General features: G+C 36.7%; 1 protein-coding gene and 1 long non-coding RNA gene across 5 annotated transcripts in view; both read left to right on the top strand.

Annotated features, from left to right (window-relative positions):
• Positions 1-23,261, top strand: part of LOC128260522 (netrin-A) — a 54,385-nt gene extending 31,124 nt beyond the window's left edge. The window contains exons 2-7 of one of the 2 annotated variants that reach the window (XM_052993599.1): positions 2,305-2,493; positions 15,120-15,269; positions 15,816-15,968; positions 20,982-21,047; positions 21,652-22,012; positions 22,633-23,261. In XM_052993599.1, the coding sequence (XP_052849559.1) occupies positions 2,305-2,493; positions 15,120-15,269; positions 15,816-15,968; positions 20,982-21,047; positions 21,652-22,012; positions 22,633-22,774 (1,061 nt within the window). In that variant the 3' untranslated portion in view covers positions 22,775-23,261. Of the gene's footprint in view, positions 1-2,304; positions 2,494-15,119; positions 15,270-15,815; positions 15,973-20,981; positions 21,048-21,651; positions 22,013-22,632 lie in introns of both variants that reach the window. The other variant, XM_052993600.1, reaches the window with a different exon arrangement.
• Positions 23,262-23,557: 296 nt separating this feature from the next.
• On the top strand, positions 23,558-26,741 carry LOC128260500 (uncharacterized). Of its 3 annotated transcripts, none has more exons than XR_008268141.1 (3): positions 23,558-23,792; positions 23,865-23,986; positions 25,600-26,741. It is a non-coding gene; the product is annotated as an uncharacterized LOC128260500 (long non-coding RNA). The 3 variants fall into 3 exon arrangements; XR_008268140.1 differs by lacking the exon at positions 25,600-26,741 and adding an exon at positions 24,047-24,540; XR_008268142.1 differs by lacking the exon at positions 25,600-26,741 and adding an exon at positions 24,047-24,540 and having other exon boundaries at positions 23,865-23,993.
• The last annotated feature ends 896 nt before the right edge of the window (positions 26,742-27,637 follow it).

Here is a 27,637-nt window from a genome sequence, read left to right as displayed (position 1 = left end):
GAATGCTCCTTCGAGTACACTGGAAAGAAATATGTTACAAAAATACAGAGAGCATGTCTTATAAATTTACAGCATAACTTAGCGTAAAAATCTGTCATCTTAGGGCGAACAGTACTTAATTAAGTCTTAAATTTAACTAGTTAGCTATATTCAAATTAAAGTTATTAAGTAAATGCTCACAACAAAATGAACCTCTTTCAAAATTCACCACTTCAGTTAAAAATTTAAGAAATCGGTATAAAAATGAGTCTATTTTTATATGGATTTTCTGCCCATATCTCTGTATCTCTTTAATTTGAATTTTATAATATATTCTTTGTTGGTACCCACTTTTATTAAAAACCTTATGGATGAAATATTGCTATACAAAAAAAGAGTCCATGAAAATATTAATAAAATTCAGATTTCTTTCACTTAATATATGAGTAAGATAAATATTATTCTAAAATGGCTCAACCAAGCCATCTTGGTTTGAATAAAATTAGACTATATTTTTAAAAAACATAATTTAATTTATTAAGAAATTCCAAAAATCCCAGTATTTTTTTTTTATGATAAAAACATTACAAAATATAATCAAAATTAAATTTTTTCAAACACAATAAATCAAGTTGGTTTTCAACCTTATTATGTGTTTGTAATATTCTTTGATTTTTCCTAGTGTATGAATGCGACAGTTCCTGACTGCGTTCAAATATTTGCGCTGACATAAGTTTGTCTGCGGCTGGCATGAGGACGGAATGGAGATTGGAGATTGAAGAATGGGGATTGGAGGCAGTGGTATGAGGCATGGGGCATGGTGCAGGGAGACCCGGTGGAAGCAGTGAGAGTGGAGTGAAAGTGGAGCCGAGAGTCGTCTTGTCTGCCTGCGGCCGATAATTATAACATGTGTGCCCTGTCCAGAACAAAACCGAACGGCGAAATGAAGCAGGACTGACACAACTGTCGATTGCACGGAATCGCAGACAGTGGGCCCTCGACCATGGACAATGGTGCGGTGCTTCAAGTTTTTGTCTAGCCACTGGCTGCAACGGCAGAAAGACTCGTGGTCTTTGCCATTGACAGGTCAGCTGTCCATTTTCGACTGCGCTTCCCTTGGCGTCCAGACCTCAGCCAAAATATGCCAACTCAGCACCAGCAATTGCACACAGATAAAATGGGCAGCTGGTTTAGACGGCCAAGATTTAGAGATCCTTTGAGATAACTTTGCACCTAGATAGCTTAAAAAGCAATTTAGTTAATGAAAGACTTTTAAGACTTTTAAAATGATTTTTTTAAGGCTGTTGCTAAATTTGCAAATATTTCAAAAACCTATCTTACAAACTTTGCTCAAACAATTTGATTTAAAGCTCAATCGTAATAGCACTGTTTTATATATTTGCTCACAAATTGTAGCCACAAATGGCTGACCATTCAAACAAAGCGCCCTATTTCTCTCCGTGTATCAATGGCAGGCAGCAATAACCGCAGCAGTCGCCATCGAATGTCAATAGCAAAACTGTTTGCCAAAAGCATAACAAGCAGCAGGCGACAGCGAATAAGCAAAGGAACGAACCTACGGTCTTCAGTGATCGAATGGAATATGCCAGTTACCTTCTCTTTAAAAGATTTAAGAGATTTTACCATTGTTAAAAATGAACAAAGACCAATATTTCTTATTATGATTATAAAAAGTTATGATTAAAAAATTAAAGAAATCCCATAACCAGTAAATTCACCCGAAATTTTCTCTGTAAATTTAAATTCTATGCCCATTTTCTAATCCCCATGAAAAGTTCAACAAAGATTTTTTAGCATCGTCGTGGTATTATATCAATAAAATACACAACAAATATTCTTGTGATTAAAAATAAAAGGGAGCAAATTAAGTAAAGGTAAACCTTTTAAATAAAAAATGTATGTGGGAATCAGAAAATTCGAGGCTACTTATTGTCCCTATATTAGGCATACGCCCCGTTGTCGATGGGTAAGGTCTTCAGTAAGTAATTCAAAACAAATCGTCGCATAAATTATCCAACCTAAGCCAATGTCCCGCTAGACAAATAGCGCGCCCATCCACTGCCAATCCTAGACCCATTTCCCCATCCCATCTCGCTTCATTCCGTCCAATCTCGAGCCATTTGCCTGGACAAACCATTTAGCGGGCCATTTTTTTCCATTTATCGCATTGGGCAATCGCCAAATCAGAGGCGGCGATAAAGCCGTTTAAAAGCGGACAGCTAGAACTTAACAATTGCGAAGTGAACGCGTATCTGCCAGATGTGTCTTTTCTCATCCGAACTTGTTTCGCCTTGTGTCTTTCAGAGTGCAACTGCAACAAGCACGCCCGCCAGTGCCGCTTCAACATGGAGATCTTCCGACTTTCGCAGGGCGTCTCCGGCGGAGTCTGCCAGAATTGCCGCCACGCCACCACGGGCCGGAATTGCCACCAGTGCAAGGAGGGATACTACCGCGACCCCACCAAGCCACTCACCCACCGCAAGGTGTGCAAAGGTACGTCAATACGTTGCTTCTGAACCATTTTTAAGGACATAAAATATGAAGTATAAACCCACAAGCTCATAGAAATTGGTAGCCAATAAGTTATCCGTGCTAAAAAAAATAAAATTTTTAATGCAGTTGTTGGAGAATTAAGCCACCAACACATAAATACTTGCTGCTATAAAATCGAGGGCCAATCAGTTAAGTTATAAAGCCAAGAAGTTTCATATTGAGCCAGCTTTCTGAAAATTATTACACAAAAATTTCCAAACGTTAAATTATTGCCAACATGATGAATACTGTCAGGGAGATTTAATCACAAATGCAACAACGAAATCGATTTGCAATACGTCGAGTTATGGGATCCAGAAAAGACGTTTTGGGTCACTAATCTGTATTCCATCTGAACCTAAGAAATAGGTAACAAAAAAATGAGTTAAAAATTCACCAGTCACAAAATTTTTAGAGGTTTTCTATATCGAAATGCCCATTGTTTAAGTTTTGCGCTCTTATGTGTTTTAAGCAGTTTTAAATTATTAATTTATGAAAATTAATTGCAGTGAATTGTGTATGGCAAAACCTTAAATACTTATCCAAGAAACACTTTTTGTTATTTTACTTATATATAAGTGTAAGACAAAGACAACAGTATGGAAACACTGGAATGAAATAGAAAGATTTTAAAGGTATTGGGAAATCGGAAATTCTTCCTCCCGAGATTAGTGCACAATTTACAATAATTAGCTCCCTGTGAAATCCAACTGGGCCAGCATCCAGCCCCCTGTGGCAACCCTTTGGCCGTCCCCAGGCGACCTTCGAGTGTGTTGTTTGTAATGTAATTTATGACCGCCATAAATTCACGCGCTCCAATCGAAACAATAAAAATAAAAAGAAGCCAGCGGATAAGAGAAAGACTACAGAAGAAGAAAAAAGAGCACAGCCAAGGCCCTCTACAATCGAATACCCTGCTAATGCTAAAACACAAAAAAATATATTCATAGAAATTTTTAAGCATTCAGAATAACAACTTTTTAATAAGCTGCGTTTTTATTAAAAACTTGAAATGTATAAAATTTAAATTGGTTTGTAAATGAAACTAAAAAGTATACTAAATAAACTAAAGCCTATTTTTTTGGTACTAAATTGATACTTAATTGTATTAAGTATTAAGTTGATACTTTTTATTTAGTGTTAAATTGGTTCTTCATTTTATTTAGTATTAAATTAACACTTATACCTTTGTATTTGGAATAACGCACAGTTAATTTCAACTATGAGCTATTGTCTTATGTGTACTTCAAGTACCAAAATCATTCTGAATTATAGGTGAATTTGGTCATTCCATTATTTATTTTATAATGATAAGTGGTCAAAATGGGGTATTACGTTTAGCGAAGATCACGGATGTGGTATATGACGCCGATGAGGAAAAGGAGGAAACGCGCACATACGGGAACCCAAATTTATGACCTGCAATCATTTTCATTGGCAAACAATCAAATCAGGTGGACCACATGGCTTAAATCTGAATCGCTTGCCTATTTATAGTTGCGCCGCCCACATATAAATATATATATATATATATGCGTATTATGCATCCCGCTGGGAATTCACATTCAAAAATGTATACCTAATTGCGAATCGAGTATCGTAAACAAAAACAGAAACAAAAGGCCCCGTTTGGGGGAAATGTGGGAGGTGTTAGGGGGTGTCGACTGTCGTTTGTCATTGGGATGTCAGAAATTTTGTCGAAACCGCTTTGGCTTTCGGATTTTCGGTTTTCGGTTTACGGCTTTCGGCTGACTAAGCATCATAATTCTCGCAACCGCTCAGCCAGAGCCGTTAAATCCAAATCAAATTCTTATCGATTTTTAATTAATTATCCGGCTAAGTCGGAGCAGAGCGAAGCCACATCGTAAATAAGCACCGCCGATTGTCGATTGTTCCCCGCAAACACCCAACCGATCCACCCACTCAACCACTTGCGATTTTGTGATTTTGTGATTTTGCGATTTCCAGACAAAAGGCGCCGCGGTGACAATTTTTAAATTATATCGCCTTTTTTTTAGCGGCGACTTTGTGCGTCCATAAAAAACGTATTCGTTTTATTTTGACACGCGTGCGATTTGTTAAGAAATATTTTTACATTTTTGCATTTCGCCCGCCGCCTTACACAGTGGCTGCCATTGTATTCAGTTGTTTCTGGCTTGTTGGCAAAATGTTTTACGTCATGTTTGCCATTTGCCAAATGTTGCAACCGTCGACCTCTTTCTCCTTTCTCCTTTCTCCTTCCCCCGAACTTTCAATTAGTCAACCGAAATTGTTGGGAAAATCTTTGTGGCCCAGGAGCCGAGCAATGGGGAATGAGGAATGCTTTCCAGCTGATGCAGACTTGCGGAGGACATCCAGTGATTTATTCGTTTCATCTCGAGCTTGCTCGTTTCCCATGCCCCCAAAAACGTTCGAAATAAATTTTAAATAATTTCACATTACTAATGGCATTTGTTCAAGTGACAGCAGCAGCCACAAAAGATGTCTCCTTATGTGTTTTGGAAAAAGGAATTCCTATTTCAACATTCAAGATCAGCAAAAGAAATTGAATTCATAAAAGGTTTTGGCACAAACCAATGTTGTAAATTATAAATTACATTATCGATGATTAATTTGTGTTCTTGAATTCCTTCACATGGGTATTTCGAACAATTTTAAAAGAGATATGAGAAATAAGATATTTTGCTCGACATTTATGCATATAAATGAACTGTTTTGTATTGATAATTTCATATAGAAACCAGTCCAAATAACAATCACTTACTGAAATGACTTTATGATTATTTAATTTACCCATCAGCATTACCCAAATACACATTAGTGTAACCTTCAAAGCGGCACTCAAACAACAGCCACAATTCCACGATTAATATAACGAAAGGCTTTACATTTAAAGTTAATTCGACAAACAAGTATTGAGCTTCCATTAAATCAATCAGTTGCTTAAAGCTGTGAATTTTAAGAGCCTACTGTCCATAAGTTTTGCCTATTAAAGCACACACGCATCCCATAAACCCTCGTCTTTCGCTTTATAATTAACGCCTTAAAATCATTTCGAATGGCAGCTAAAATGAAAAAGATTAGACTGAAGAGGAAGCAACTCACATCCGCAAACTATGTTTGTTTGAGCACACACACACACTCGTTGTATTTGAAGTTGATTTAATTTAAATATTCAAATGATTTACTTGAGGATGGCAAAGTCAAGTCTAATGGAGCAAACGCCACCCAAAAGCCATAATTCAACGCCCAGACAGGGATTTTAGTTGGAATATGAAACTGGGTTGCGAATGGGGTTAGGGATTGGAGGTTTGGTTCAGAAATTGGAATCGGCTTGGAATTAGAACTAGAATTACACACAGCAGCAGATGCAGATGCAGATACAGATACAGATCTGGATTCAAATTCAGATACGGACACGTGCTGTCAAAGTCATTTTGGGCAAACGGCTCAGTCAATTTCCTTATTTGTGCAAATGTTTCAATGACCGGAAAATTACATATTATTATTTGTCCAACGAGAGCATCCCGGCATCCTGGCCGTAAACGAATCGTTATTCATACACTTGTCTGCATGTGTTGCCCGTTGCCCGTTGCCCTGGCTGCTGCTCTTTTGATAATTAAAATCCGAAATCCACTCCGTTTCCCCACAAAAGTATACTCTGCTTTTTGCCTTGTTGCCTTTCGTCGACATCATTAAATTTGCATGACACACAGAAAGGCAGTAAAAACAAGAAGAGCAAATCTCAAATCGAATTATGTTTGCCCTGTAAATACTGTGCACGAATAGGGCCTGCTATTATTTCTCTTAAATTGAAAAATGATTTTGCCTTATATATCAAATACCACGAGCATAGAGATGTTCTAATTGAATTTTCCATTAAATTTTAAGCTGTCCTAATTGACATCTAGATGATTCCATTGCTGTTATTTAACTCTCTTAAATATTTAAAATGTGCGAATTATAAAATAATTAGCTTTTTAATATTTTATAAAATATGTTTTCTTAAGGTCTATTATTATTAAAGCAGTGTCTATATAATATCTGTACTCTCTTTTTGGCTGTTTTTTGCAATATCCTTTTTTAAAGAACAAGATTAGGAAACAATTTAAAGCAGACTAAATAATTACTTATGGATTACTGCCTTTGAACACCTCTTAGTTCAATTGAATTTTTGGCTTATATATATATATATATATGTATATATAAAACCCATTTAAAATGTATTAAAAAACAAAACTGTTTTAAATTCATTTTTTAAATCAGGGTTTATCCATGATCATATAATACTCTTATGTTTTTTTGACTTTCCTTAAGGTAACCCATTTTAAAAGAACAGATCAAGAATCATTTAAGGACAAACTTATCGATTACTTGTGCATTTCGGTTTGCTGAGTTCACAATTTCCAATAAATGGCCAGTATTTTCTGCAAGTATTTGCTCAAGCCAAGGCTAGCCGAACGAGGCGGCCTTCCTTTGTGTTGACAAGGCCGTTGAGTCCTTCCATTATCGTGTCATATCTGCCATCACCGTTTATCGTCACCCAGTAATTAGGGCGTACAATTGAAGGCCTGCCAATTGTTTTCTGCTGCCCGAGATCAGAACTCATAGGCGTATCAACTGTGACAAAAGACTCCCGAATTGCATGTGTCAATGGGGGCATTTACCACACATTTATGGGGCGTGGTCGTGGGCGTTGGGCGGTGGGCGGTTGAATACAATTAACCTTAGCCGTGACTAAATACGTGAAATTAAAAGCCATAAAATCAGAAAGTCACGTGCGAAATGTAACAGCAATAACATGAAGGAAAAGCAGGGGGAATAACATGGGGTCACAGCAGGAGCGGCAATTAAAATAATGCCACACACACGTAGCCGGGAAAAGTTTCTTTATTGCCCAAAAAGTTCATGAAATGCTGGGGGGGGGGGAAGGGTTTGCAGGGGGAAGGACATCTGCGGGGGAGGAAATCAGTCAAACATCATTAGAATTTCATAAAACGCGTCGTTGCAACTGTGCCGAATCGCTTAAAGGTTAAAGGTTAAAGGCCATCGCCACCCCAGCGAGGTTCGCTCGGCAACTTAATTGAAATTTTGGAATGCCAGCGCGAAATGCATTTATCATACGGCATGCCAAGACGGCTTCGAAAACTAAGCCGGAAAAATCTATTACAGTCGCCCCCAGAAAAAGAGTGAGTGGGTGGTGGTGTTGGGTCCCACCAAAACTAAGCCCTGTGACAAATTTTGTGCTGGCAAAGCTATAAAATTTCATGCCAAGAGCACAGTCAATTTCCAAACATTTTTAACAAAGCTAAACAACCCAAAATACGCAAAAAAAAAAAATGATAGAAAAAGATGAGTTGTGTAAGGGGAAAAAGGGACACCATAACGAATCTGATATGCCCTCAGAGTATTCCGAAACGCCAGGGAAAATGGTTCGACCTTAGAGGAATTTCAGCAGATTTGATTGATTTATATTTTACTTAACTTTACTTAACTTAAAGTTATAACTTAATAAACCCCTTATAGGTAGACTCTCATTGGTCTTTAGTTTTCAGCTTAACTTTTAATAAAAAGTTTGGGCACAGCACTGAAAATATTACCGATCCAACAAAAGCTGTTCATTTTTATAGCCCTACAAAATAATCACAATTTTAAAATTAGTTCTTAATTCGTTAGTTTCAATCGATCTTTATATATTACAAAAATCCTATTTGTATACATATTCAACAATTTAATTTCTTAAACTGTCTGACGCTTAGAAAAATTTTAAATTAATTGAAATTTGCTATTTTCTATGTGCTCCTTAAAGTTGTTCAGCTCAATACTGCAAATGAATCATGCAAATAAACTTTGTACATTTGTATATTAAGGATCGGAATTAAAATACTATTTTCATAATTAATAGTTTAATAATTTGCGAACTTTGAAAATAATTATTCGATGATGGTCGTAATCTAATAAGAAAAGCATCTTACTTAAACGTAAGATAAAAATTTTAACATATTGCCTAAAGACCTTAGTTTACTGATGGGGGCTTGTTATGGGTTTTTATTTTCGTACAGTGTAATTTGTGCCTACTGCACCGTTTAACCCACAACGACATGGTAATTTTGGACAGTGGTTTGCCTAAGGGCAACCATCCAATTTGATTTATGACATTTTGCATACGAGGTGACATTTAAAGCTGTGCAAATTGTTCGAGCGTCAAATTGGCGCTGCCACCCACTCCAATCCACTCCGCAGTTGGAAAATCATTTTCCGAAACGGTGCACTTCAGTCAGAAGTAGCTGGAGTTTGGCAACAATTCGGCATTGCCTACTTTACTGCGCGTCGTTTGATTTTCAATAGGCCCATTCAGATCTGTTTACCCTGCCTTTCGCCATTTCCCGAGGCGCCTCAATCTTTAACGCACAATTTGAAAAGCGCGAAAAGTTTTTTCCATCCGTCTGTTGGTCTGAGATGATTTTCCCAGCCCCCCCTCTTCACCCGCCTCTCACCTGTTTGGAAAACTTTGTACATGCAACAGAAAATTGTAGCCTCCAACAGTTGAGCGAACTTTGCGCCAGTTGCAACCGCGATAAACTTTTTTCCCGCTCGTCGGGAAATGAAGGAAAAGTCGGGTGGCGGGAGGGAGGCGGGGTCGGTAAGTTTTCCTAGAGTGTCGCGCAAAGCCTTTGATTTATTAATAAGACCCAAGGAAAGTTCCGCCCGCCGGCGGAACTTCAAGTGTGAAGTGCGAGCAAAGGTGAATCGCCTTTTGGACCGGTTTGAGGCTTTCGGGCCAAATCGAATGGCTCATTTGAATTCATGAGCAATTGGTAGATCATTCGAGTGAATCATTGGCGCCAGATGCGAGATGTGTGCATTTAATTGAATGTGTAATCCATACCTTAAAGGAGCAACGCTTACCTAACCGCCTTAGGTGCTCTCTTAAAGGATGTGGGGTTGAACGATGGTAATTCAAGTGCACTTCTGGGTCACTTAAGTTGTAAATTATTAGATTACTATTACTATTTGGTACACAGTTAATACAAAACAAAAATGTTAGCTATCATAATGTCTGGTATCTTGAAGTTATTACATCGCATTTTATACTAAACAGGAATGTTAGATAAAATCTGGTTTCTTGAAGTAATAATATCTATACATCGCGCAATTAAAGCTGCCATAAAATAAGCAAGTACTCTTAAACATCGTGTTTTGTATCTGGGTTTTGTATCTGAAAAAAACCTACAAGCTCTTAAATTAAAATAAACATTTTTGCATATAAAACTATATCAATCTGCCAAAGATTAACAGAAATCGGCAGATACTGGCATACAAGTGCGATTCGATGTGGTCACATGGCCCTTTTTCCAGGTACCTATTCGCACAAATGGATTTCCTTCGAATGCAGAAGTTCTCGCCATTATCCATATACATATATATATATACACACCCGATCTGGTCTGGTTAGTGTTCCAGACTGGATCCACAGACACCCCCCTCCCCCTCTACCATCTACCCTCTACAATTCTGGACTCGCCACTTGGTCAGGTGTAATCTCTCACTGCAAATCATCCGATGGCGCTGCAGACTGGATCTGCGAAATCTTCTTCATAATTCTTCTTCTGCGGCTGCGGCTGCGTTTGCGGAGGAGTCTGTTTGGTTTTCTTGGGAAAATTGCACGATTCTTTGGGCTTTTGTTTTTGCTAATAATAACAAATAGCAGCATCAACAATAGCCCCCTGACTAGTGGCAGCTGTGCTCTTTATGGCTAACAATTTTCGTTCTCATTTTCATTTTCGTTTTCCTTTTTCTCAGTTCGTCGCTGTTGTACTAGAAAATTTCGGGTAATATTTTATGGCAATTGATGGCCGAGGAAGAGACTTTTCGGTGAATTTATGTAACGCACTTTCCTTCATTGGTCAGTGTTCTTTTTTTTTTTTTGTTTTAGGAGAGTGTGGGGGGAGGGGGGGTTCGCTTGCGCAAAGTTGAAATAAACAATAACAAATTGCGCTTGATTTGCTTTATGATGTTTACACTAGGCCCAGTGCCTTGTTGTGTGCTAGTACTTTGGTTTGAGTGAATGCGAGTGGGTGGTGCTCAATTATTTTCTTTTTGCCGAAAAAAAGGAAGCGAAAGCCAAGAAAAATATGATTGTGTGCTAGCGAATTTTAGGACTACCTGGAATTGCAAGCAACGAAAAAGCCACTATAAAGGTGAAAATAATATTTAAATAGTACAAAATTCTAACCATAGTTTTAGGAAAAAAAGGAACATCAGAAAATGTTAAATTAATAACAATCCCGTTAATAATCATTCAATCCTTGAAAAAAAGGTTTAAAGAGTACATTGTATTTGTAAATTGATGTATGTATGCCTGATGTATATATTCGACCAATATATTTCTGAACAAAAGTCAGCAACATATTTCCAAATCAAAAAATTGTTATTCAAGTTATAAGAAAATTAAGTCTGACATGAAAAATGATTAGCCACCAGATGGCGGCACACCTGTTTTGTTTCCCAAGTATATAATTCCTGGAGGCGCCATCTGTTGGGGGTATTTGAATTTTGCAACTAGTTAAACAGAATAATGGGTATCTGATAGTCGGGGCACTCAGCCACATCGTTCCTTCTTATTTCATTTATTTCTGTGCGGTAATGAAAAATGATAAATAAAAACCAAATCGAAATATTTAAAGCAGAAAATTGTCCAAATTAAATGCGAAGGGTCGGAGGTCGGAGGTCAATGGGAGTGGAGAAAAAACACACATTCTGGCCATTTCATCTACAAATAAAGGCCAAACCATACTGCGAATGATTGATTTAAAAATACCCGTGCCTGGCAGATGCCATAATACATACCTGCAAATGTGAATAAACATGGATATATATTCGGCACATACGCACATGAGAACAGGCATATTTATTTATGTGTACTCAACTGTTTAATAGGTCGTTCAATGAGGTAACTTCGAATCGGTGCGTAGCGAGAAATTCGTGTTAAATCAATGATCTAATGAGTGGATAATGGCCTTATATCACCAGTTTCAGTGGAGAGTAAATATCCCAGGGAAATATGAACCAATAATTATTCGGTGAGTAATCAAATTTGACGCACTGGAGGATAATAAACGTTTCCTATGTCTTAATTTTACAAAAAAGTATTTAATAAATCAAGTTTAATGATGAAAGCATCCGTGTTTTAGGGATAAATAATGATATGGGTTGCATAAAATTTCAGAAACCGAATTTCAAAAATTAATCTAAACTAACTAGTAACATGCAAACTCGATTTACTCTCACTGGATCTGCAGTCCCCTGCTGCCACATGATATATCAAATGGCCAGCCGGTCGTTCGAGTGATTCATTTGCCAACTGCTCTCATTAGGAGCTCATTTATTTCGGGGAACCCTGACCTGAATCGATGTGGATAAGCCAAGAAGAGGGACGAGCTCTTCATGAGCTCTTTGTCTGGAAAAATGATTCAAAGCGGTGGATTCGGGTCGCACTGCATCTCAGCACTTCTCGATTCGAGTTAAATTAAAAGGAGACCTGGTGAAAGGGATTGTCTGAGTCATCGGTCCACTCTGCACTCAATAATTAAATGGAAATGCAAATGACTCTGGGGAAATCCGTACCCGACTATTCGAAAATGTAGCCACTCGATTGGATCCCTCTGTTGCCGCCTCGCCATAATGAAAATTCATAATCTTTACCTCGGCCAATGGACCACACACGAACGCGATGAAAAACCAGAGGAAAACGAATTTACACAATGGAAACTGGTAAGAAAATCCGGCCGGAGCATATGGAATGCACTGGGGATGCAGATGGGATCCGGATACGAGTATTGAGGATGTATGCCAATGCCAATGCCGCGCACTGATATGGGATGTGGATATGTAATGAACTCGTTCATTTCGCGTTCCACCACGCACATTGCCGCTTTTTTTTCTGGCTAGCTTATTTTAACAATGTCCAAAAGCTGAAAGACCCAAGTCCCACATCCCATATCCATACACCATCCTACTGGCCCACACTCTGCCACTCGGAGATAGCGCGGTGCGCACAACTCGCATATTGTTGTCATATTGTTGGCCTCAAACCCACCGTATGTTGCACTGTACAACCAAGTATATTTTAAAATCTGAGATTTTCTTGAATTTGTAGCTCTTTTTGAAGAAGTACAATTACAAAAATCTGATAAAGAACTTTATTGGCAGGTCATACCCATGATTCTCTTGTCTTAATAACTATGTTGCATTGTATAGATTAACTGAGAACGCAAACTTTATAATTTCTCGTTATTTTAATAATTTTGGTCAGTGCTAAGGTACCTAGTAAAGGTTCAATAATTATTAATTAATTAATTAATTATATCTATAGATTAAAACCTTATCTAAGAAAATATTTATTTTATTTCTCTTATGTAAGTGTTTATAAATCTATATAATTTTTATTGATTAATTTAATTTCCTTTTTAAAATAATCCTTTTTTAAACTTAAATTAAGACAAATGGTGGCTGTGGAACCTTGTCACTTACTACTTTTAAGATAATTTTGGGCACCAAAAGTGCGATAGGTCCTTAATACCATTATTTAAAGAAAAAACTCTATTGATGGTGCAAGAAAATTGATTTTAAATTAAAAGTATTTAAAAGACGTTTAAAAATAGAAATTTTCAAATATTGAGTTTTGAAAACAAAGAAAATTCGGAAATATAATATATAGCTTGATTTAAGATTTTGCACTTTATTTTCGACCCACTGTGCCATTCTCCGACTATGAAACGCACCGCAGGCAACAATGGACACTCGGAATTGTTGCTCTGGTTGCTGTTGTTGCAAGTTATTATTGTCTGTTGTCGTTATTGTTGTTGCTATCATCCGGATGTGTCACTGTGTGCATATAAATCGCATTTAATTTATTGTAAATCGGATTAAATTACCAAATGTTGCACGAACGCACGAAACGAACACGAGATATGGTATATGGAATATGGGAGTGGGAGCGAGAGCGAGAGATTCGTAGAGTGAGAGCAGGACGGAAGGATGGATTGCAGGCCTAGTTTAACCCATTAAGTTTCAGGGGTTAAAACTTCACTGGTAACTTTGAGCCTTTAATATTCAACTGAAAATAATAAATGAAGCTTAAATTCGTATCTGATTGCTCTTCGGACATTTTAAATAAATACAAAACACATGTGCTTAAAATAAAGCAAATAAATTTAACATTTATTGTGTCATTCGAAAATATTAAGCTTTTAGTGCATTTGTCGGCTCTAGTAATGGGTTAAACACTATGAGTGTGTACTCAGAATTTGACATGAACACAACCCTCAGCTTTTCCCCTTACAATACCATACACAAGTTAAATCTTTAAATATGCAACAGCTTTTAGCCACGAGACAGCGCAAAGACCCATTAAATGTGGCCAAAAGCGGCTTATTAACTAAACAACCCACAGGGAGCTAAGAAAACCACCGTGGAGTCCTTCAAAATGGTCTCATACCGACACATATGACACAAATAATGCCCCAAAATAAGGGCAAGATTCGTGAAATAAAGGATAAACTTCTCGCTTTCGCCAGTGAACAAAGTAAACGAAAGCGAATGGCAAAAAATATATAATAAATATAATATATAAATACAGATAAATAAAACAAGTATTGCGGGTACCAAAGAAGGTAAAAAAAACAATGTAATTCATAATTATACTTTGTGCTTAGGCTTTTGTATTATCTCTGTATTCGTCTTAAAACATTGAATGTATATCACCATTTATTTTCTGAATAGCAGACTAGCATAGTGATAGTATCTTGAATAAAAATGAGTTATTTGTTTGTTTATGTAGAGTCTATTGGTACTACCATTAATTATCCATTTTGTTAAAAGTTAGAGAGTGGTAGAAACCTGTGTGTGCTGGCATGACCAATGCATGGTTGCGATAAGTGTATGAGTAATTCCAGTTCTACCTCGAATAAATTCATTTTTTTGCTCTGTGAAAGATACAGAACCACTTGCATTGTTCCAGTGCCCACTGATTCTGTAAATCTGTAAAGCATAGAGGAGCATTCCCTCCGTCCATAACGCTGGGCGGACCCATTTGCACTCTCATTTGCAATTAACCGTGTGCGGACGGACAACAAACGGACAAAGAACGGACAGCGTTAACTGGTGGCGTGCACTCAATTTGCCGGGAAAGGCGAATATACGTATACGAGTGCTCGGACCGTAATCGTGTCTGTTAATGTACATTTCCACGGCTCATAAACGAATCTTTTTCAGCTGCAAGGACGGTAGCTTGGGGGCGAAAATCACCGGTAGTGGCGGTGGGCGATGGGCGATGGTGCAGAAATCAGAACTTGAAAGACTTTAAGTAAAACTCAAGTGGACCAGATTGGCGATTCTGGCGGCGATTGTCGATTGTCGATTGGCGAATGGGGAATGCCATTTGGCTTTGAAGTGCCGGACCGCGTCCATTAAGTTCTCAGCACGCTCCAAAAAAATTTCATCAGCATCTGCATCTTGTTTTCTTCGTCTGATATTTGTAATATAGCCCGGCTAATTGTTCGATCGCATATCTCTTTTCGTTGCAGCCTGCGAGTGCCACCCGATCGGGTCATCTGGCAAGATCTGCAACAGCACCAGCGGTCAATGTCCCTGCAAGGACGGGGTCACCGGACTGACCTGCGACCGCTGCGCCCGTGGCTACCAACAGAGCCGCTCCCACATCGCCCCCTGCATAAGTAAGTACTTAACCCTAAAAGACTACGACTGAAGTATCACCAAAATCAACTACAAAGGGAATTCAATCGTTAGCTGTGAAATAGTGCTGCAAAACTATCGATTGCTTGTTTTGATTAATATTTTCGATATTTGCTCTTAAAATTTCAATAAGCAATTGATGGTACCATCATTGACAGTTTTGCAGTGGACTTGTTTTTATTGCTTTTTTTATTGGGTACTACAGTCATTTCTAAGAATTTGAAATCACTTATAAAGGTATCTAGAAGTAGGCAACAATATATTTTAATTACGGAATATATTGTCCCTAATTTTCTTTGCATACTTTTAGACACCAAGAATCCAAAACCTTATTGTTTTATGTGCACCCCCACATGAAATAAATAGTAAAAACTTCACCGGTAACAATTATAATTGTTTATTATTCACTATTTGAAATACCTACGTTTTTTTTTTGCAAACATCCAAGAGATGTTCCACAATTGTGTTAATAGGACAGCTATTTATTTGATTTTCATCATGTAACAAACTCTATTTCCTAACCACAGAGCAACCGCCGCGAATGATCAACATGCTGGACACCCAAAACACCGCTCCCGAGCCGGATGAGCCCCAATCCTCGCCAGGATCTAGCGGCGATCGCGGAGGCGTCTCCGGAACGGCCGCCCAAACCCAGTACTATCGCACCGAGGGCGGCAGGGGTAAGTAAGTGCCTCCTCTCATATCCATATCTTTCTGTTGTGTTTTGTGTGCTAACCGACTATCCGGAGCCCCTGCTTCCCCACCCTTCCGCACCTTGACATCCTGTTTCGAGTGCTTACATTAACTGGTAGCATTGTTTATCAGTGGTCACAGGGAAGTCCCGGTAAAGAGGACCAGTAAATGGAAATAAACAGCAATAGACTTTCAAGACTAGAGTTTAAGTCGGTACCTCCTTAGGATCAGCGTAAAGCTCCATAATAAGTATATTATTAAGTTAAAAAATCTCCTTACAACAACATTTATTTACGTTAAATGTCCAACAAAATAAAATGCCAATGCAAAGTTAGATAATTTTATAGTTATCATTTCAGGAATGAGTAACAGTGGAAAATAATATTGATAAGACAAAAAGTTTTATTAAAAATTCCCTATATTTTATTACTTGAGTTCTGCTAGAATAGATAGGGCTTTTAAGAGACCTGAATTGCAAGGAATACCCCACGTAATGTCACTATCCAAAACATTGTACAGCTTGTGACTGATTAAACGCTTAAGTGGAAGCACTACAAATGCCAGAGTTCTGCATAAGCGAGGGATCACTGTCCAAGGCCCGCGGCGAAGGAGGCGCATAGTTTGCCATGGCGCTTGGCCCGCCTTTGTAATCCTTTCAAATGGGTGAGAAAACACAAATCCGCTAAAGTGCAGTCGGCTGTCGGTCAGGAAAAGTGGAAGTGGAAAAACAAGAGGCGGCATAAGGAGCAGAAGAGTTAGAAAGAGATGGCGAACCAAAATGAGAAAGAGATGGAGAGACAACGGCACCTAACAGACAACGCAAATGTTTGCACGCAACTTTTAGTTACAGTGGCGAAGAAAGTACAGTGGAGCCCCAGAGAGAAAAGGGAGGAATGGGGAGAGAGGTGGGGGGGTGTGGCGAAGTGCAACAAGCATACAAAATGCGCCACGCAGCATAAATCATACTAAGCCCAGTTCTGCCCACCTCCCACTCCCTCTCAAAGCAAAACAAACTTTACAATAAAATTCCAAGAAAAAAACAAAAGGACAGATTCTATTCAAGGGTGACGACTTTTAGTTATCCCATACTAATCATTTACAAATTTTGTTTTGAATTGAAATTTCTTATTTAAACTTAATTGTGCAATATAGACTATAGCGGAATTTTAAATGTTCTAACATAATTTTATTCTTGTACCAAAAAAAAGGTAAATTACCTAGTTCTTATATTCAATTAGGTTGAACTGTCTACTTTTTTTTAATTTAATTCAATTTTTTTAATCGAAAAAAAACTGAAGCATTTTCTATGAGCAAAAAACCATGGTGATATTTGGAAAGATAGAAGCAGCATTTAACTGTTTTCCAATATAAACGTAGCTATTACTGAGAACTACAAATTCTTTGAACAAATCAGGCATTCCCTTGATAGCTTTGAGTACAGGGTATTAAAACAGCAGCAGCAACAGTGGCAAAAACAACAAAGAAGACCCCAAAGAAACATCACAAAAAGATAGAGAACCAGTGTGGAAAATGCAGAATGACAGAGAGCAGGCGAAAAACTTAGCAGAGCAAATGTATTAAAAAAGTTTTTTATTTAATTTCCCATGAATAAGCTGCAGCAGCGGCAAGAGCAGTCGCCCACTTTTCGGTCCCACTGTGTCCGGTACGAGTACCAGTGCCAGTTCTTCTGCCTCCGCCGCTAATTGCTCCCAACTATTTGCTCAAGGCATTAGGCAAAAGTCAGCGAAGGATTACGGAAAGGCGGGTTGATGGGTGGATGGGTGGATGGGTGAATGGGAGGAAGGTCGACAGGATGAGCCATTTATGCAGCTGCAAGTGGAAACAATGACAAATTGACTGAGCAAGTTAAGCAGCCACAGGAAGTATAAGCGCCGACTTAATCATAATAGAGTAACATCGTCATCGTCAAGTGACCAAATCAAATGAATGAAGAAAGTGAAGAATAACTATGAGCCTCATTTTGAGAAAGCATAATGAAACTCAAATCTGTTCTATAAAAAAAGTTAAACGAATTAGATTCTCGCCAATGATATACGAAAATGTCCAGTAATTAACAGTCAAAAAGTCCTCGATGCATAAAAAAATGTTTAAAGCATTCTTCTTTAGGCAAAGAAAATATTTTGAAAATAATATTTGAGGAATTTAAAAATGTCCTGTTGAAATGCAGTGAAATTTTCTTAAATTTGTATCCTTTTGTATACAAAAGGAAATTAAATTTATCAATTTAACTTAGAAAGACTTAATTAAAAGTGCATTGAAATTGATACCATATTTTTTTATTTGTCTGGAGTTCCATATCCGATTGTTTTATTTTATATGAATTTGCATAACATAGGAATATAAAAATAAATGCAACACGATTAATATGTCAAATTAAGTTAGTCGTAGTCATGAGTTTAAAACTTGTTCTCACTATTAAAAAAATCCAGGAAAATTTCACAAAACGCTCTTATAATTGACAACCACCTAACAGTGACAAATTTATTCGTATATTTCCTTTAATACCCTGAAAGCTCTATTGAGAACATTTTATTACCACGGCACCCGAAGCTACAAGAATAAGTTCTCAAAATCCATAAAATCCATTAAAATTGCAACAAGATATGAATAGCTGCCAGACGCTGTGCCCCAAACCCAAGCCCAAATATCCAAACCCGAATATCCAAGCCGACTAGGATCAATTCCTGGCTGCAATTGTTGCATATCAAGTTGCCTCCGGCTGAAGAGCAGCCACTCCACTCCACTGTACTCCGTTCCTATTGCTATCCATCAGGCCAAAAATGCAAATCGAGGTGCAGACGAACTGAGGACTGCGTTTAAAGAGGCAGCCCCTCTTAAATTTATTTGTCAACGGCAAAGAAAAGCGCAAGTTGGAAAAGTTGTCGGTGGAAAGTTTTCCATTTCTTGTAACCAAGAACTGAGTTAGTCAAATGGACACACAGACGCAGGCTCAACGAAAAAGTTCGTCCTTTGCTATTCATTGGCACAACATGAGGGGGCGTGGCTGGCGCTATTGCCACGCCCCCCGCAGTCAACCCCTCAGCACACCCCGCCACTCAGTACTCAGTGCTCAGCACGAACATGAATGTTAATTATGAATTTATAATTTGATAATCTTATTAAATTAATTTAAAATTCTGTCCAAGTTTGAGTTAATTTAAAGTTAGTTGCCCCCGCATGGCAAAACGTCCAACTGTGTGCTTTTATGGGGCGTGGGTCAACTTTAATATTATGTTAATTTGATGACTGGCAAATTTTTGAAAGATTTATGTTTACTCAAAATGTTCACAAACGGTTGTTATAGTGCAGCGTACTATATTTCGTTGCCAAAGGTTAAAGTTGCCGATTTATGTTCGAAAGCGGTACAATAAAGTAAAAGGCTTTAAAGTATTAAATAAAATGTTATAATTTAATTTAAATATAAAATATTTCACTAGGTATATTCCAGTACATTTTCCGCTGTTCAAGGTGCTGCAAAAAAGAAAGTCAAAAACAAAAACAAAATTAAAACAGTAATTGACAAAGGCTAATTCTTAATAAAATAAAACAAAAGCAATAACGTTTTTTTTAACTTTAAAGTAAAATTGCATATATTTGACCCTTTATAATAATTATATTAATATAGCATCGTGATGAAATATTATTGACTTTGGTCTAGGCGAATTTTTAATTATTTTCTTTAATTTTACATATTGTAAAACATACTTCATAGCAAAAATAAGTAACTCGAAGAATTTTCCAATTAATATCTCACAATTTCTGAGAGATGCTGACCCACTTAAGCAGCTTCATAGTACATAGAACAATGACACCATTGCCAAAAGAGGGATTCCCTAATAATGACTCAGAAGTTTTTGACCTCCTAGCTTTATTTTCGGATATTTTAGTTCGTATTCGGGGCGTGGCTAATGATCTTTAAATGACGGCGATAAATATCGTTTGCTTGCTAAGTGCATCGGAAAAATTCACTTTATTCGGATGAGAGGGATGCGCAGAGCTAGCTCCATAAATAGCCAAGGGAAAGTGCCATTTTCACTTTCGACTTCAGATTCGGTTTTAATTTCGACCTCTCGGCGATCGATTTATAAATCGTCCGACTCATTTATTATAAATGTTTATGCCACGAACCGATCGAGAGTTGCCTCAATTGTGTCACGTTTGCTTTGACATTGCGATCGGCGGCAGAAAGAGCAACAAGGCAAATTGCAATTCCCAGCCAAAGGAAAAACAAAACAAAAACTTATTGGCTAATTTTAGTCGACACAAAAGGCGTCCCAAGGCACGAAGTCGAAATACACGCAAAAAAAATAAGAATTAAAAAAAAAAGCATTGGATCTGAATGCAAATGGAAATGTATATAAAAAACTTTTGTTTTTAAATTATTAAATTAGAGCAATACGTGATGAATTTCTTTTTTCTTTCTTTCCTTCTGATATCTTACCTATCTACCATTAATTAAATAGTTACTGCTAAGCGCGAATTCTTTAGCAGAAGTTGGTGGAATATTTCGCTCGAAACATTTATAAACCGATGGCTGGGGAAGACACCATTATTTTCTTTCTGTGCAGGCGAATGGGCTGGCAGGCGGGGCAGTCTTAATGTAAAATTGATCGAGCACTACTGCCGTTGTTTCTGCCACTGTTTCTGCTAATTGGCATTGGCCATAAAGACATAAATTTTGCAATTAAATTGCAAACACCAAAGTGGAATGCCCGCTCCGAAGGACGCATACAAAAAGGGACGGCTTTGGTATAGGAGCAAATAGCACACCCTAGCAAATCCTACCCTTAATTAACCTCTAACACAATATCACTCCGATCCATTTGACCATTTGTTCAGCTTCATGTCATCTGTGAAATGTCGAAGAGATTGCTTGCTCTGTGTGGCGAATTCCTCAACACAGAGGACCTCACATTGCGAACAACTTACTATAGGATTTGATTTGCTAATTTTAAATTCCATGTTTTGTGTCCTTTCAGAATGCGGCAGATGCAAAGTCAGCACCAAAAGGTTAAACCTAAACAAGTTCTGCAAAAGAGACTACGGTAAGTTGAATAGCCCCTAAAACAAAACATACACAAGGAAACCTAATAGCTTAAGCTCCTAATCAAATCAATTTCTATATTTTTTGTGTTTCGATGATGATTATTATGCAATAACTTGGTCACTTTTTTAATTAAATCAAAATGAACTTTTATTTATTTCCATGCTAGAAATGTTTAAAAAACTTATGAAAAGCATAGAAACCATTGTGCCATTGTGCGTACATAATGCCAATTACATTTATGTTGAAATGTTGTTTTAATTTAAGCAATTTTTTTTATGTTTGGTATTTGGATGCTATGGTACATTTTGATTTTTAATGTAATTGTAATGTTTCTTGGCTTCTTTTTAAATGTTCAATAAAATCTCATGAAAATAACTATTGGCACTTATTTTTATTTTTATTTATTTTTTAAAAATGAACAGTTATAATAAAAGCAAAGAAAGTGCCATATTAAACCGTCATAGCTAAAAAAAAAGGAATAGTTAACATTTTCCCATTCTCTGCTTTTAACCAGCAGTTAGGGTATTAATTTCTAGTTATTGCAAGTACTATTAAACTCCAAGCTAATTGAAATTTCCCCATTATTGTTATTTATTATTTAGCAATAATGGCCAAAGTAATTGGTCGCGATACGAGCAGCGAGGCGGCCAGCAGGGAGTCTCCACGGCGCGCAATGGATCCCGACGTGGCGGACTACGAAATGGACCAGGATCGTCCGGCGGAGTACGAGTTGCAGGTGGGGGCGGGGGCGGAGGCGGAGGGGGCGGACTATCCCAGCGCCAACGAAGCGGTGCACTACGATCTGCAGATCCAGGCCGTCTTCAAGCGCAGCAGGCCAGGCGAAAGCAGCGGCGCGGGGAACGTGTACGGAATGCCGAGTACAACGCTAAAACGCGGTCCTATGACCTGGATCATACCGACTAAGGACCTGGAGTGCCGCTGTCCCAAGATCAGAGTAAACAGGTAGGCATATCTGTAAATCAATAGCCGATAGGGCATCAGAAATAACTTATAGAGTGACTTAATGGTCAGTCGAAAATATATGACACCTGTAGCACATCTGTAGTCATCTGAATTTTGCAAAGCAATCTGTCTTGAATCGCATAAATACAAAAAAAAGCCTTTTTCCTTGAAACAAAAATATATAATATAAAAACACTGAAGTTATGTCGATTTTCCAATAAAATTGTTCTATCCATCCCACTCCCAAAAATCAAAATGAACTTACAATGATTAGTGTTGTCTAAAATAAAGCCCAGTTTTCGCAGACAATATGTGAGAAGCTTATCATTTAGTTCATAATTCCTAAATTTTAAACTATTTTGACAATTGTTTAGGTAATTTGTTACTTGGATGTATAACCGCTTTGAGATATAATCGTATTTAAACATGCAAAATGTCCAATTCTCGATTGAAATGCGTTTATGTTGAAAAATCATAAAATCAAATTGTTTTTAAAATTGATTTTTCGAACTTCGCCTGATGCGTATAAATTGAATAAAAATAAAAACACTCTACTCTAAAAAGGTGATTTCGGTGGCCTGTCTTACCAACCAAATAACAATTCTTGGTTTTGTTTGCAGATCCTATTTGATCTTGGGTCGGGACTCGGAGGCACCACCCGGGTACCTGGGCATCGGGCCGCATTCAATCGTTATCGAATGGAAGGAGGACTGGTACCGACGCATGAAGCGCTTTCAACGGAGGGCGCGCACCTGCGCGTAATTAGCCCAGCCCCCTAAAAACCCACTTCCTCTGTGTAGTCTCAAGATTCTAGACCTAAGAAATGATTAAAAGCACGGAGCCGAACAGGAGAAAACAATCAAATCGTGTCGCGATAATATATTTTTTTTTTTTCGTCAATTTAACCGATTTTGTAGCAGTTAAAAATCAAACTAGCGGTATTTAATTTATTTAACTAACTTCAATTGTTACAAATCAATCGGCTATTGATCAATAGCAATCGAACACACGAAAGTATCTATACATGTAATCTATGTAATCTATATATACGACTTGTATTATTCGCTAAGTTAAGATTCCTGTCAGCCCAGTTTAAGCATTTGTGAACAATTTACGTACTGGGTCAGTTTCAGCAAGCAAACGAAGCGCCAGTAAGCAATAACTTATCTGTAAGAAACACTTTGATGCATGCAAAACTCGCAAAGAATCGTAATTAATAAATATTGTACAGAGCAAAATGCTTAATTTATCTTTTTAGTTTTATTTTAAATTTCAAATTTTTGGCGGGCAATTGTAAGTGCTGCCACTCTGTGCTATTTTTAGCTCTGCCATCTGTGAACTATCGTTGCCATCTTTAGGCTATTGTCGTTTATTTTCGGATAACAACTTGGCAGTTTCCGATTCAGATCTTAAATAATTTTTCATCGTGCGGAGCTGTTAACATTTTGAATTGAACTTTAAATCTGTGACACTTGGCGGGCTATCGACAGGGTGGCATCCTTACAGCGTTGCCATCCACTTAACTATCGCTTAAGCCTATCGATTGCTAACCATATGTTCTGGGTTTTGTTTACATTTGCTATTTTATTTGCTTACTTTTTGAAATAAAAGAAATTTGAAATTTACTGATATGGAGACCAAAAGGACAGCACATTTTGCAGGATTCTGGTAACTGCAGGACAAAATTTGATTTGGACTTGATGCCGACGCAATTTGTGCATGGATTATCTTGGGAGTGCCCCTTAAATTGAAGAGATGGCAGATTCTTCTGAAGACTTTGGTAAAAATGTTTTAACACTTATTTAAGATTTACAAAAATGTTATTATTGTAATGTTTACTTTATTGTTGTAGTCGCGTTCTTGGGCATGGACATAATATATAAATATACAAAAAAATTTGTTCAACTATTGCGAGCACATCGTGCAGGATTTTAAAAAACCAAAGCTCCAAATTCAAGAATCAATTTTTAAAAGGTAAAAGGTACTGCTCGTCAATATATCTGTATTTTAATAGTAATGCCTTTCTTTTTACAGGTATTGTTGTCATTACTAAAAACAATCAGGTCACAAGAGAATTAAAGAATTAAATTTAAAGTAGTGTATAATTATTATAGGGTAGGCACTAATATTTTTCAATACCCGTTTCATTGTTTAAAAAACTTATTTAATGTTACTGTTTGATTGCAACAATATAATTGCAATGAATGCCTAATAAGCAAATTCATTTAAGAGAATTAAATAATTAAATTCAAAGTAGTGTATAACAGGGATTAACAATAGCCTTTTTAAGGTCCCAGTTACTAGCACTCTACGCCTTAGTGTATATCATATCTAATGTTATATTATAAAAATAATTAAACAATTGTGTCTGGAAAGGCATGGTTTTCAGTTTTCGACCTTCAGAATTGGCTAATTGAAAGGCAGTGAACTATTGAACTAGTTGTACTATTGTATGCTTATATTGTATGTCATTGGTTGCTACCATGCTTCTGCACTGACAATAAAGTGCAGGTTCTACTTTAAAACCATCCAAAGCATTTTTAAATAATAATTATTATTTAAACAAATTTAATTTTTATTTGCTTATAATACAAATATTTATATTTCAATTAATAACTAATATCACAAATATATTTATCTTTATCTTTCACTTCGATTTATTTCTACAATTTTTAAACATTTACAATAGTGTAGCTATTTTGCTACAATTTTCTATTTGTTTTTAATAGAAGTTTACATTAAAAAAAAATAAAAACCCAAAACCTTAGCACCCAATCACCTCCAATAATAAGCATCTCTTATATGTTTATTATTTACTTTTTTTTCTGGCTTCGGTTTGTTTGTTTGTCTATGCCTCGATTTGTTTGTCTGTCTGAGTACTGAGAAAAATGATTACTATTTAGCATACTAAAATATGTTACATTTAAGGTAGATGTTTTCGAAACTTTTGAAAAGTTGTGTTACTATTGCAGGTGGTATATAAGTCGAAACAAGATAGATCGGACGAATATATCATACAGACAAACGGGAAAAAAATAAAAAAAGAAAGTATAAATTTGCTGTTCTTCAATTTTTTTGTTTGTTTTTTAGTGCTGGATTAAATTTTATCGAAATCGGACGACTATATCATATATCTTTCATGAGAACAGTCAGAATAATATAAAAAAATAAATAAAAAACAATTTTATCTTCTCCAATTTTCAATTTTTTGCAAATTCTTTTGGACATAGTAATGGTTTAATAATTCAGGAGGAACGATCAAATCACAGCGCTAAAGATAATAAATATAATTCGATGTGTAGATGTTTTAAGGAAAATATAATGTCTGATATAGCTGTAAGGGTAAATAAACTTTCCGAGATCTCGAGGCTCACACGGACGGACAAATAGATTCATCGACTCTGATAGTTATATAGTCTTAATCAAGAATATATATACTTAATGGGTAGAAAAAGCTTCCTTCTACGTGATTTCTCTGTAAAAACGAATTTTTGGCCAAAAAATATGCCGTAAATTGCAAATTGCCGAATGTTTAAATGCAATCAAAAAAACTGCTACGTACTTAATGTATACTTTCCAAATTCTAGGTTGGTGTTACCCCTTAAGGTAACCACTGCGACTTCAAGTCGACCCACCTGCAGTCAATTGCCAGCAGCTTAACTAGTTCCGACTAATAAGGCTTCAAAAAATCCTAGCTTAAAAACATTCTGATTATTTTTTTGTCTGATTATTTTTTGACCATATTTAAAGTTAAAGTAACCTTTTTCTATTACAATGTCAATTCTTATCAAGTTGGTCTAAAGCCGTAGATTTCGAGTGTAAAGTGGAAAGTCGGATGCAAAAGCAGAAAACCTAAGGCGGCTCACATTTGTCCAAATATCATAGCGAGTAAGCATTGGCGGCGGCGCTTCGAGTGAAACAAAATATTGCCTGTGTTTGGCGACTTGCTGTCGCCAAAAGTGATATGCAAATGAGCAATGAGAGCCGCAAATTTACTGTTTATATGCCATGCAGAAATTTGAGCAACTCAGAACGATGTAATTGGACCAGGGTGGTCAGAAAAAAAGACAATGTTTTGACTACCATATTGACGAAGTTAATATGTCCTTGAAGTTTATATCTTTAAATGGAAAAAATCAGACAACCTCAACCTCAAGTCACTTTATTTAATGCACCAAAACGCATAGTACAAGCTGAAAAGAGTAGGACTTCAGTGTTTATAACTCATACGTACTGTTGCCTTCGAACAAATGTTTTTTTCCTCCAGGTGCCGTTTATTTAAATTTGTATGAAAACTGGTCATAATTTTTGGGGTTTTGAATAAATTCTATACACTGCCCTCTTTTATAAATCTGCCATAATAAATGGTAAGAGTAACTATAGGACTCTATTATACATCCATAAGATAACGATAGCCCAATAACCAACATATTCATATAAAAATATCATACCTGCTACGTCAACAATTTTATATGCCAAAGATATAACTCGCTATGCTATAAAACAATTAGGATCGCAACTCAGTTTAAATCTAAAATTAAGGAATACATAAAGTAATATAAACAACAAAAGAAAATTTAAATTTTATTAAAAACCGCTCAAAAAGCCACTATTTTATTAATAATCTTAAAAAAAAGAAGGAAAATATTGAGTAAGACAAAACGTAAGATAAAGGTATTAGTTTAAAGTCTTTGCCTGTTTGAATAAGTTTGTATTTTTATTTCAACGTGTGTAGCGCTTTAAATATAGGTGTAAGCTTGCTGCGCCTGAATATTAATTATAATAAATCAAATTGAATATTTAATTAATTGTCTATTAAAAATAATAAATGTCAGTCTTGAGTAAGACAAAAACGCTAGTTTTAAGTCTACACCTATTTAAATAAGTTTGTATCTCCCATTCAAAGTGATTAGCGCTACAAAAATAGGTGTTAATTTGCTGCGCTGGGATATTAATTCAAATAAAATTATGACTCTTACAAAAACAAGTTCATAGTTTTTCTTGATGTAATTATAATAATGAATTATAATTAATAATAGGATACATTTTTAAATTAAAAAGATTTTGCTTAGTAGATGTGTGATTTTTTAAACTTCTGACTCCCTTCTGCCAAGCCAACAAATTTTTTTGGGCTGACTTTTACAATTTAAGCCAAAAGGCTCAATCGTCTTGCCCGCCTATTGGCACTATTAATACAAACTATTAATACAAACAGGTGATTCTCGACCGCATCTTTCAGAGCACCGCACTTAATACACAGGTGCTCAAATATTATGGCATTGCTTCATATATTTTAATGCAAATAATGAGAAGCCAATGGGGTTGTCATATTAGTCATATTAGCACTGGAAATCGACACAAAAAGAAATGTGTGCTAAAGGGCTCGCAAATGTTAGTTCCGCACAACAACAAATGGTTTAGTGGGTCGCTTAACAAGTGCATTTCGGCCGTCGACCAAATTCGGTTCCGCCCATCGCCCGCCTTGCGCCCAACTACGTCATCAAATCGCTCCTCTTCCTTTTCCTCGCTCTCTCTCTCTCTCGCTCTTTCTATATTTTTCTCTTTTTTCGGGCTCCTGCAAGCCGCACACCCACGCAAGCTTTTCTCTCTACACACAAACAAATT

Source organism: Drosophila gunungcola (genome assembly GCF_025200985.1).
Source record: "Drosophila gunungcola strain Sukarami chromosome X unlocalized genomic scaffold, Dgunungcola_SK_2 000032F, whole genome shotgun sequence".
NCBI lineage: Eukaryota > Metazoa > Arthropoda > Insecta > Diptera > Drosophilidae > Drosophila > Drosophila gunungcola.
This window is presented reverse-complemented; position numbering and strand designations above follow the sequence as displayed.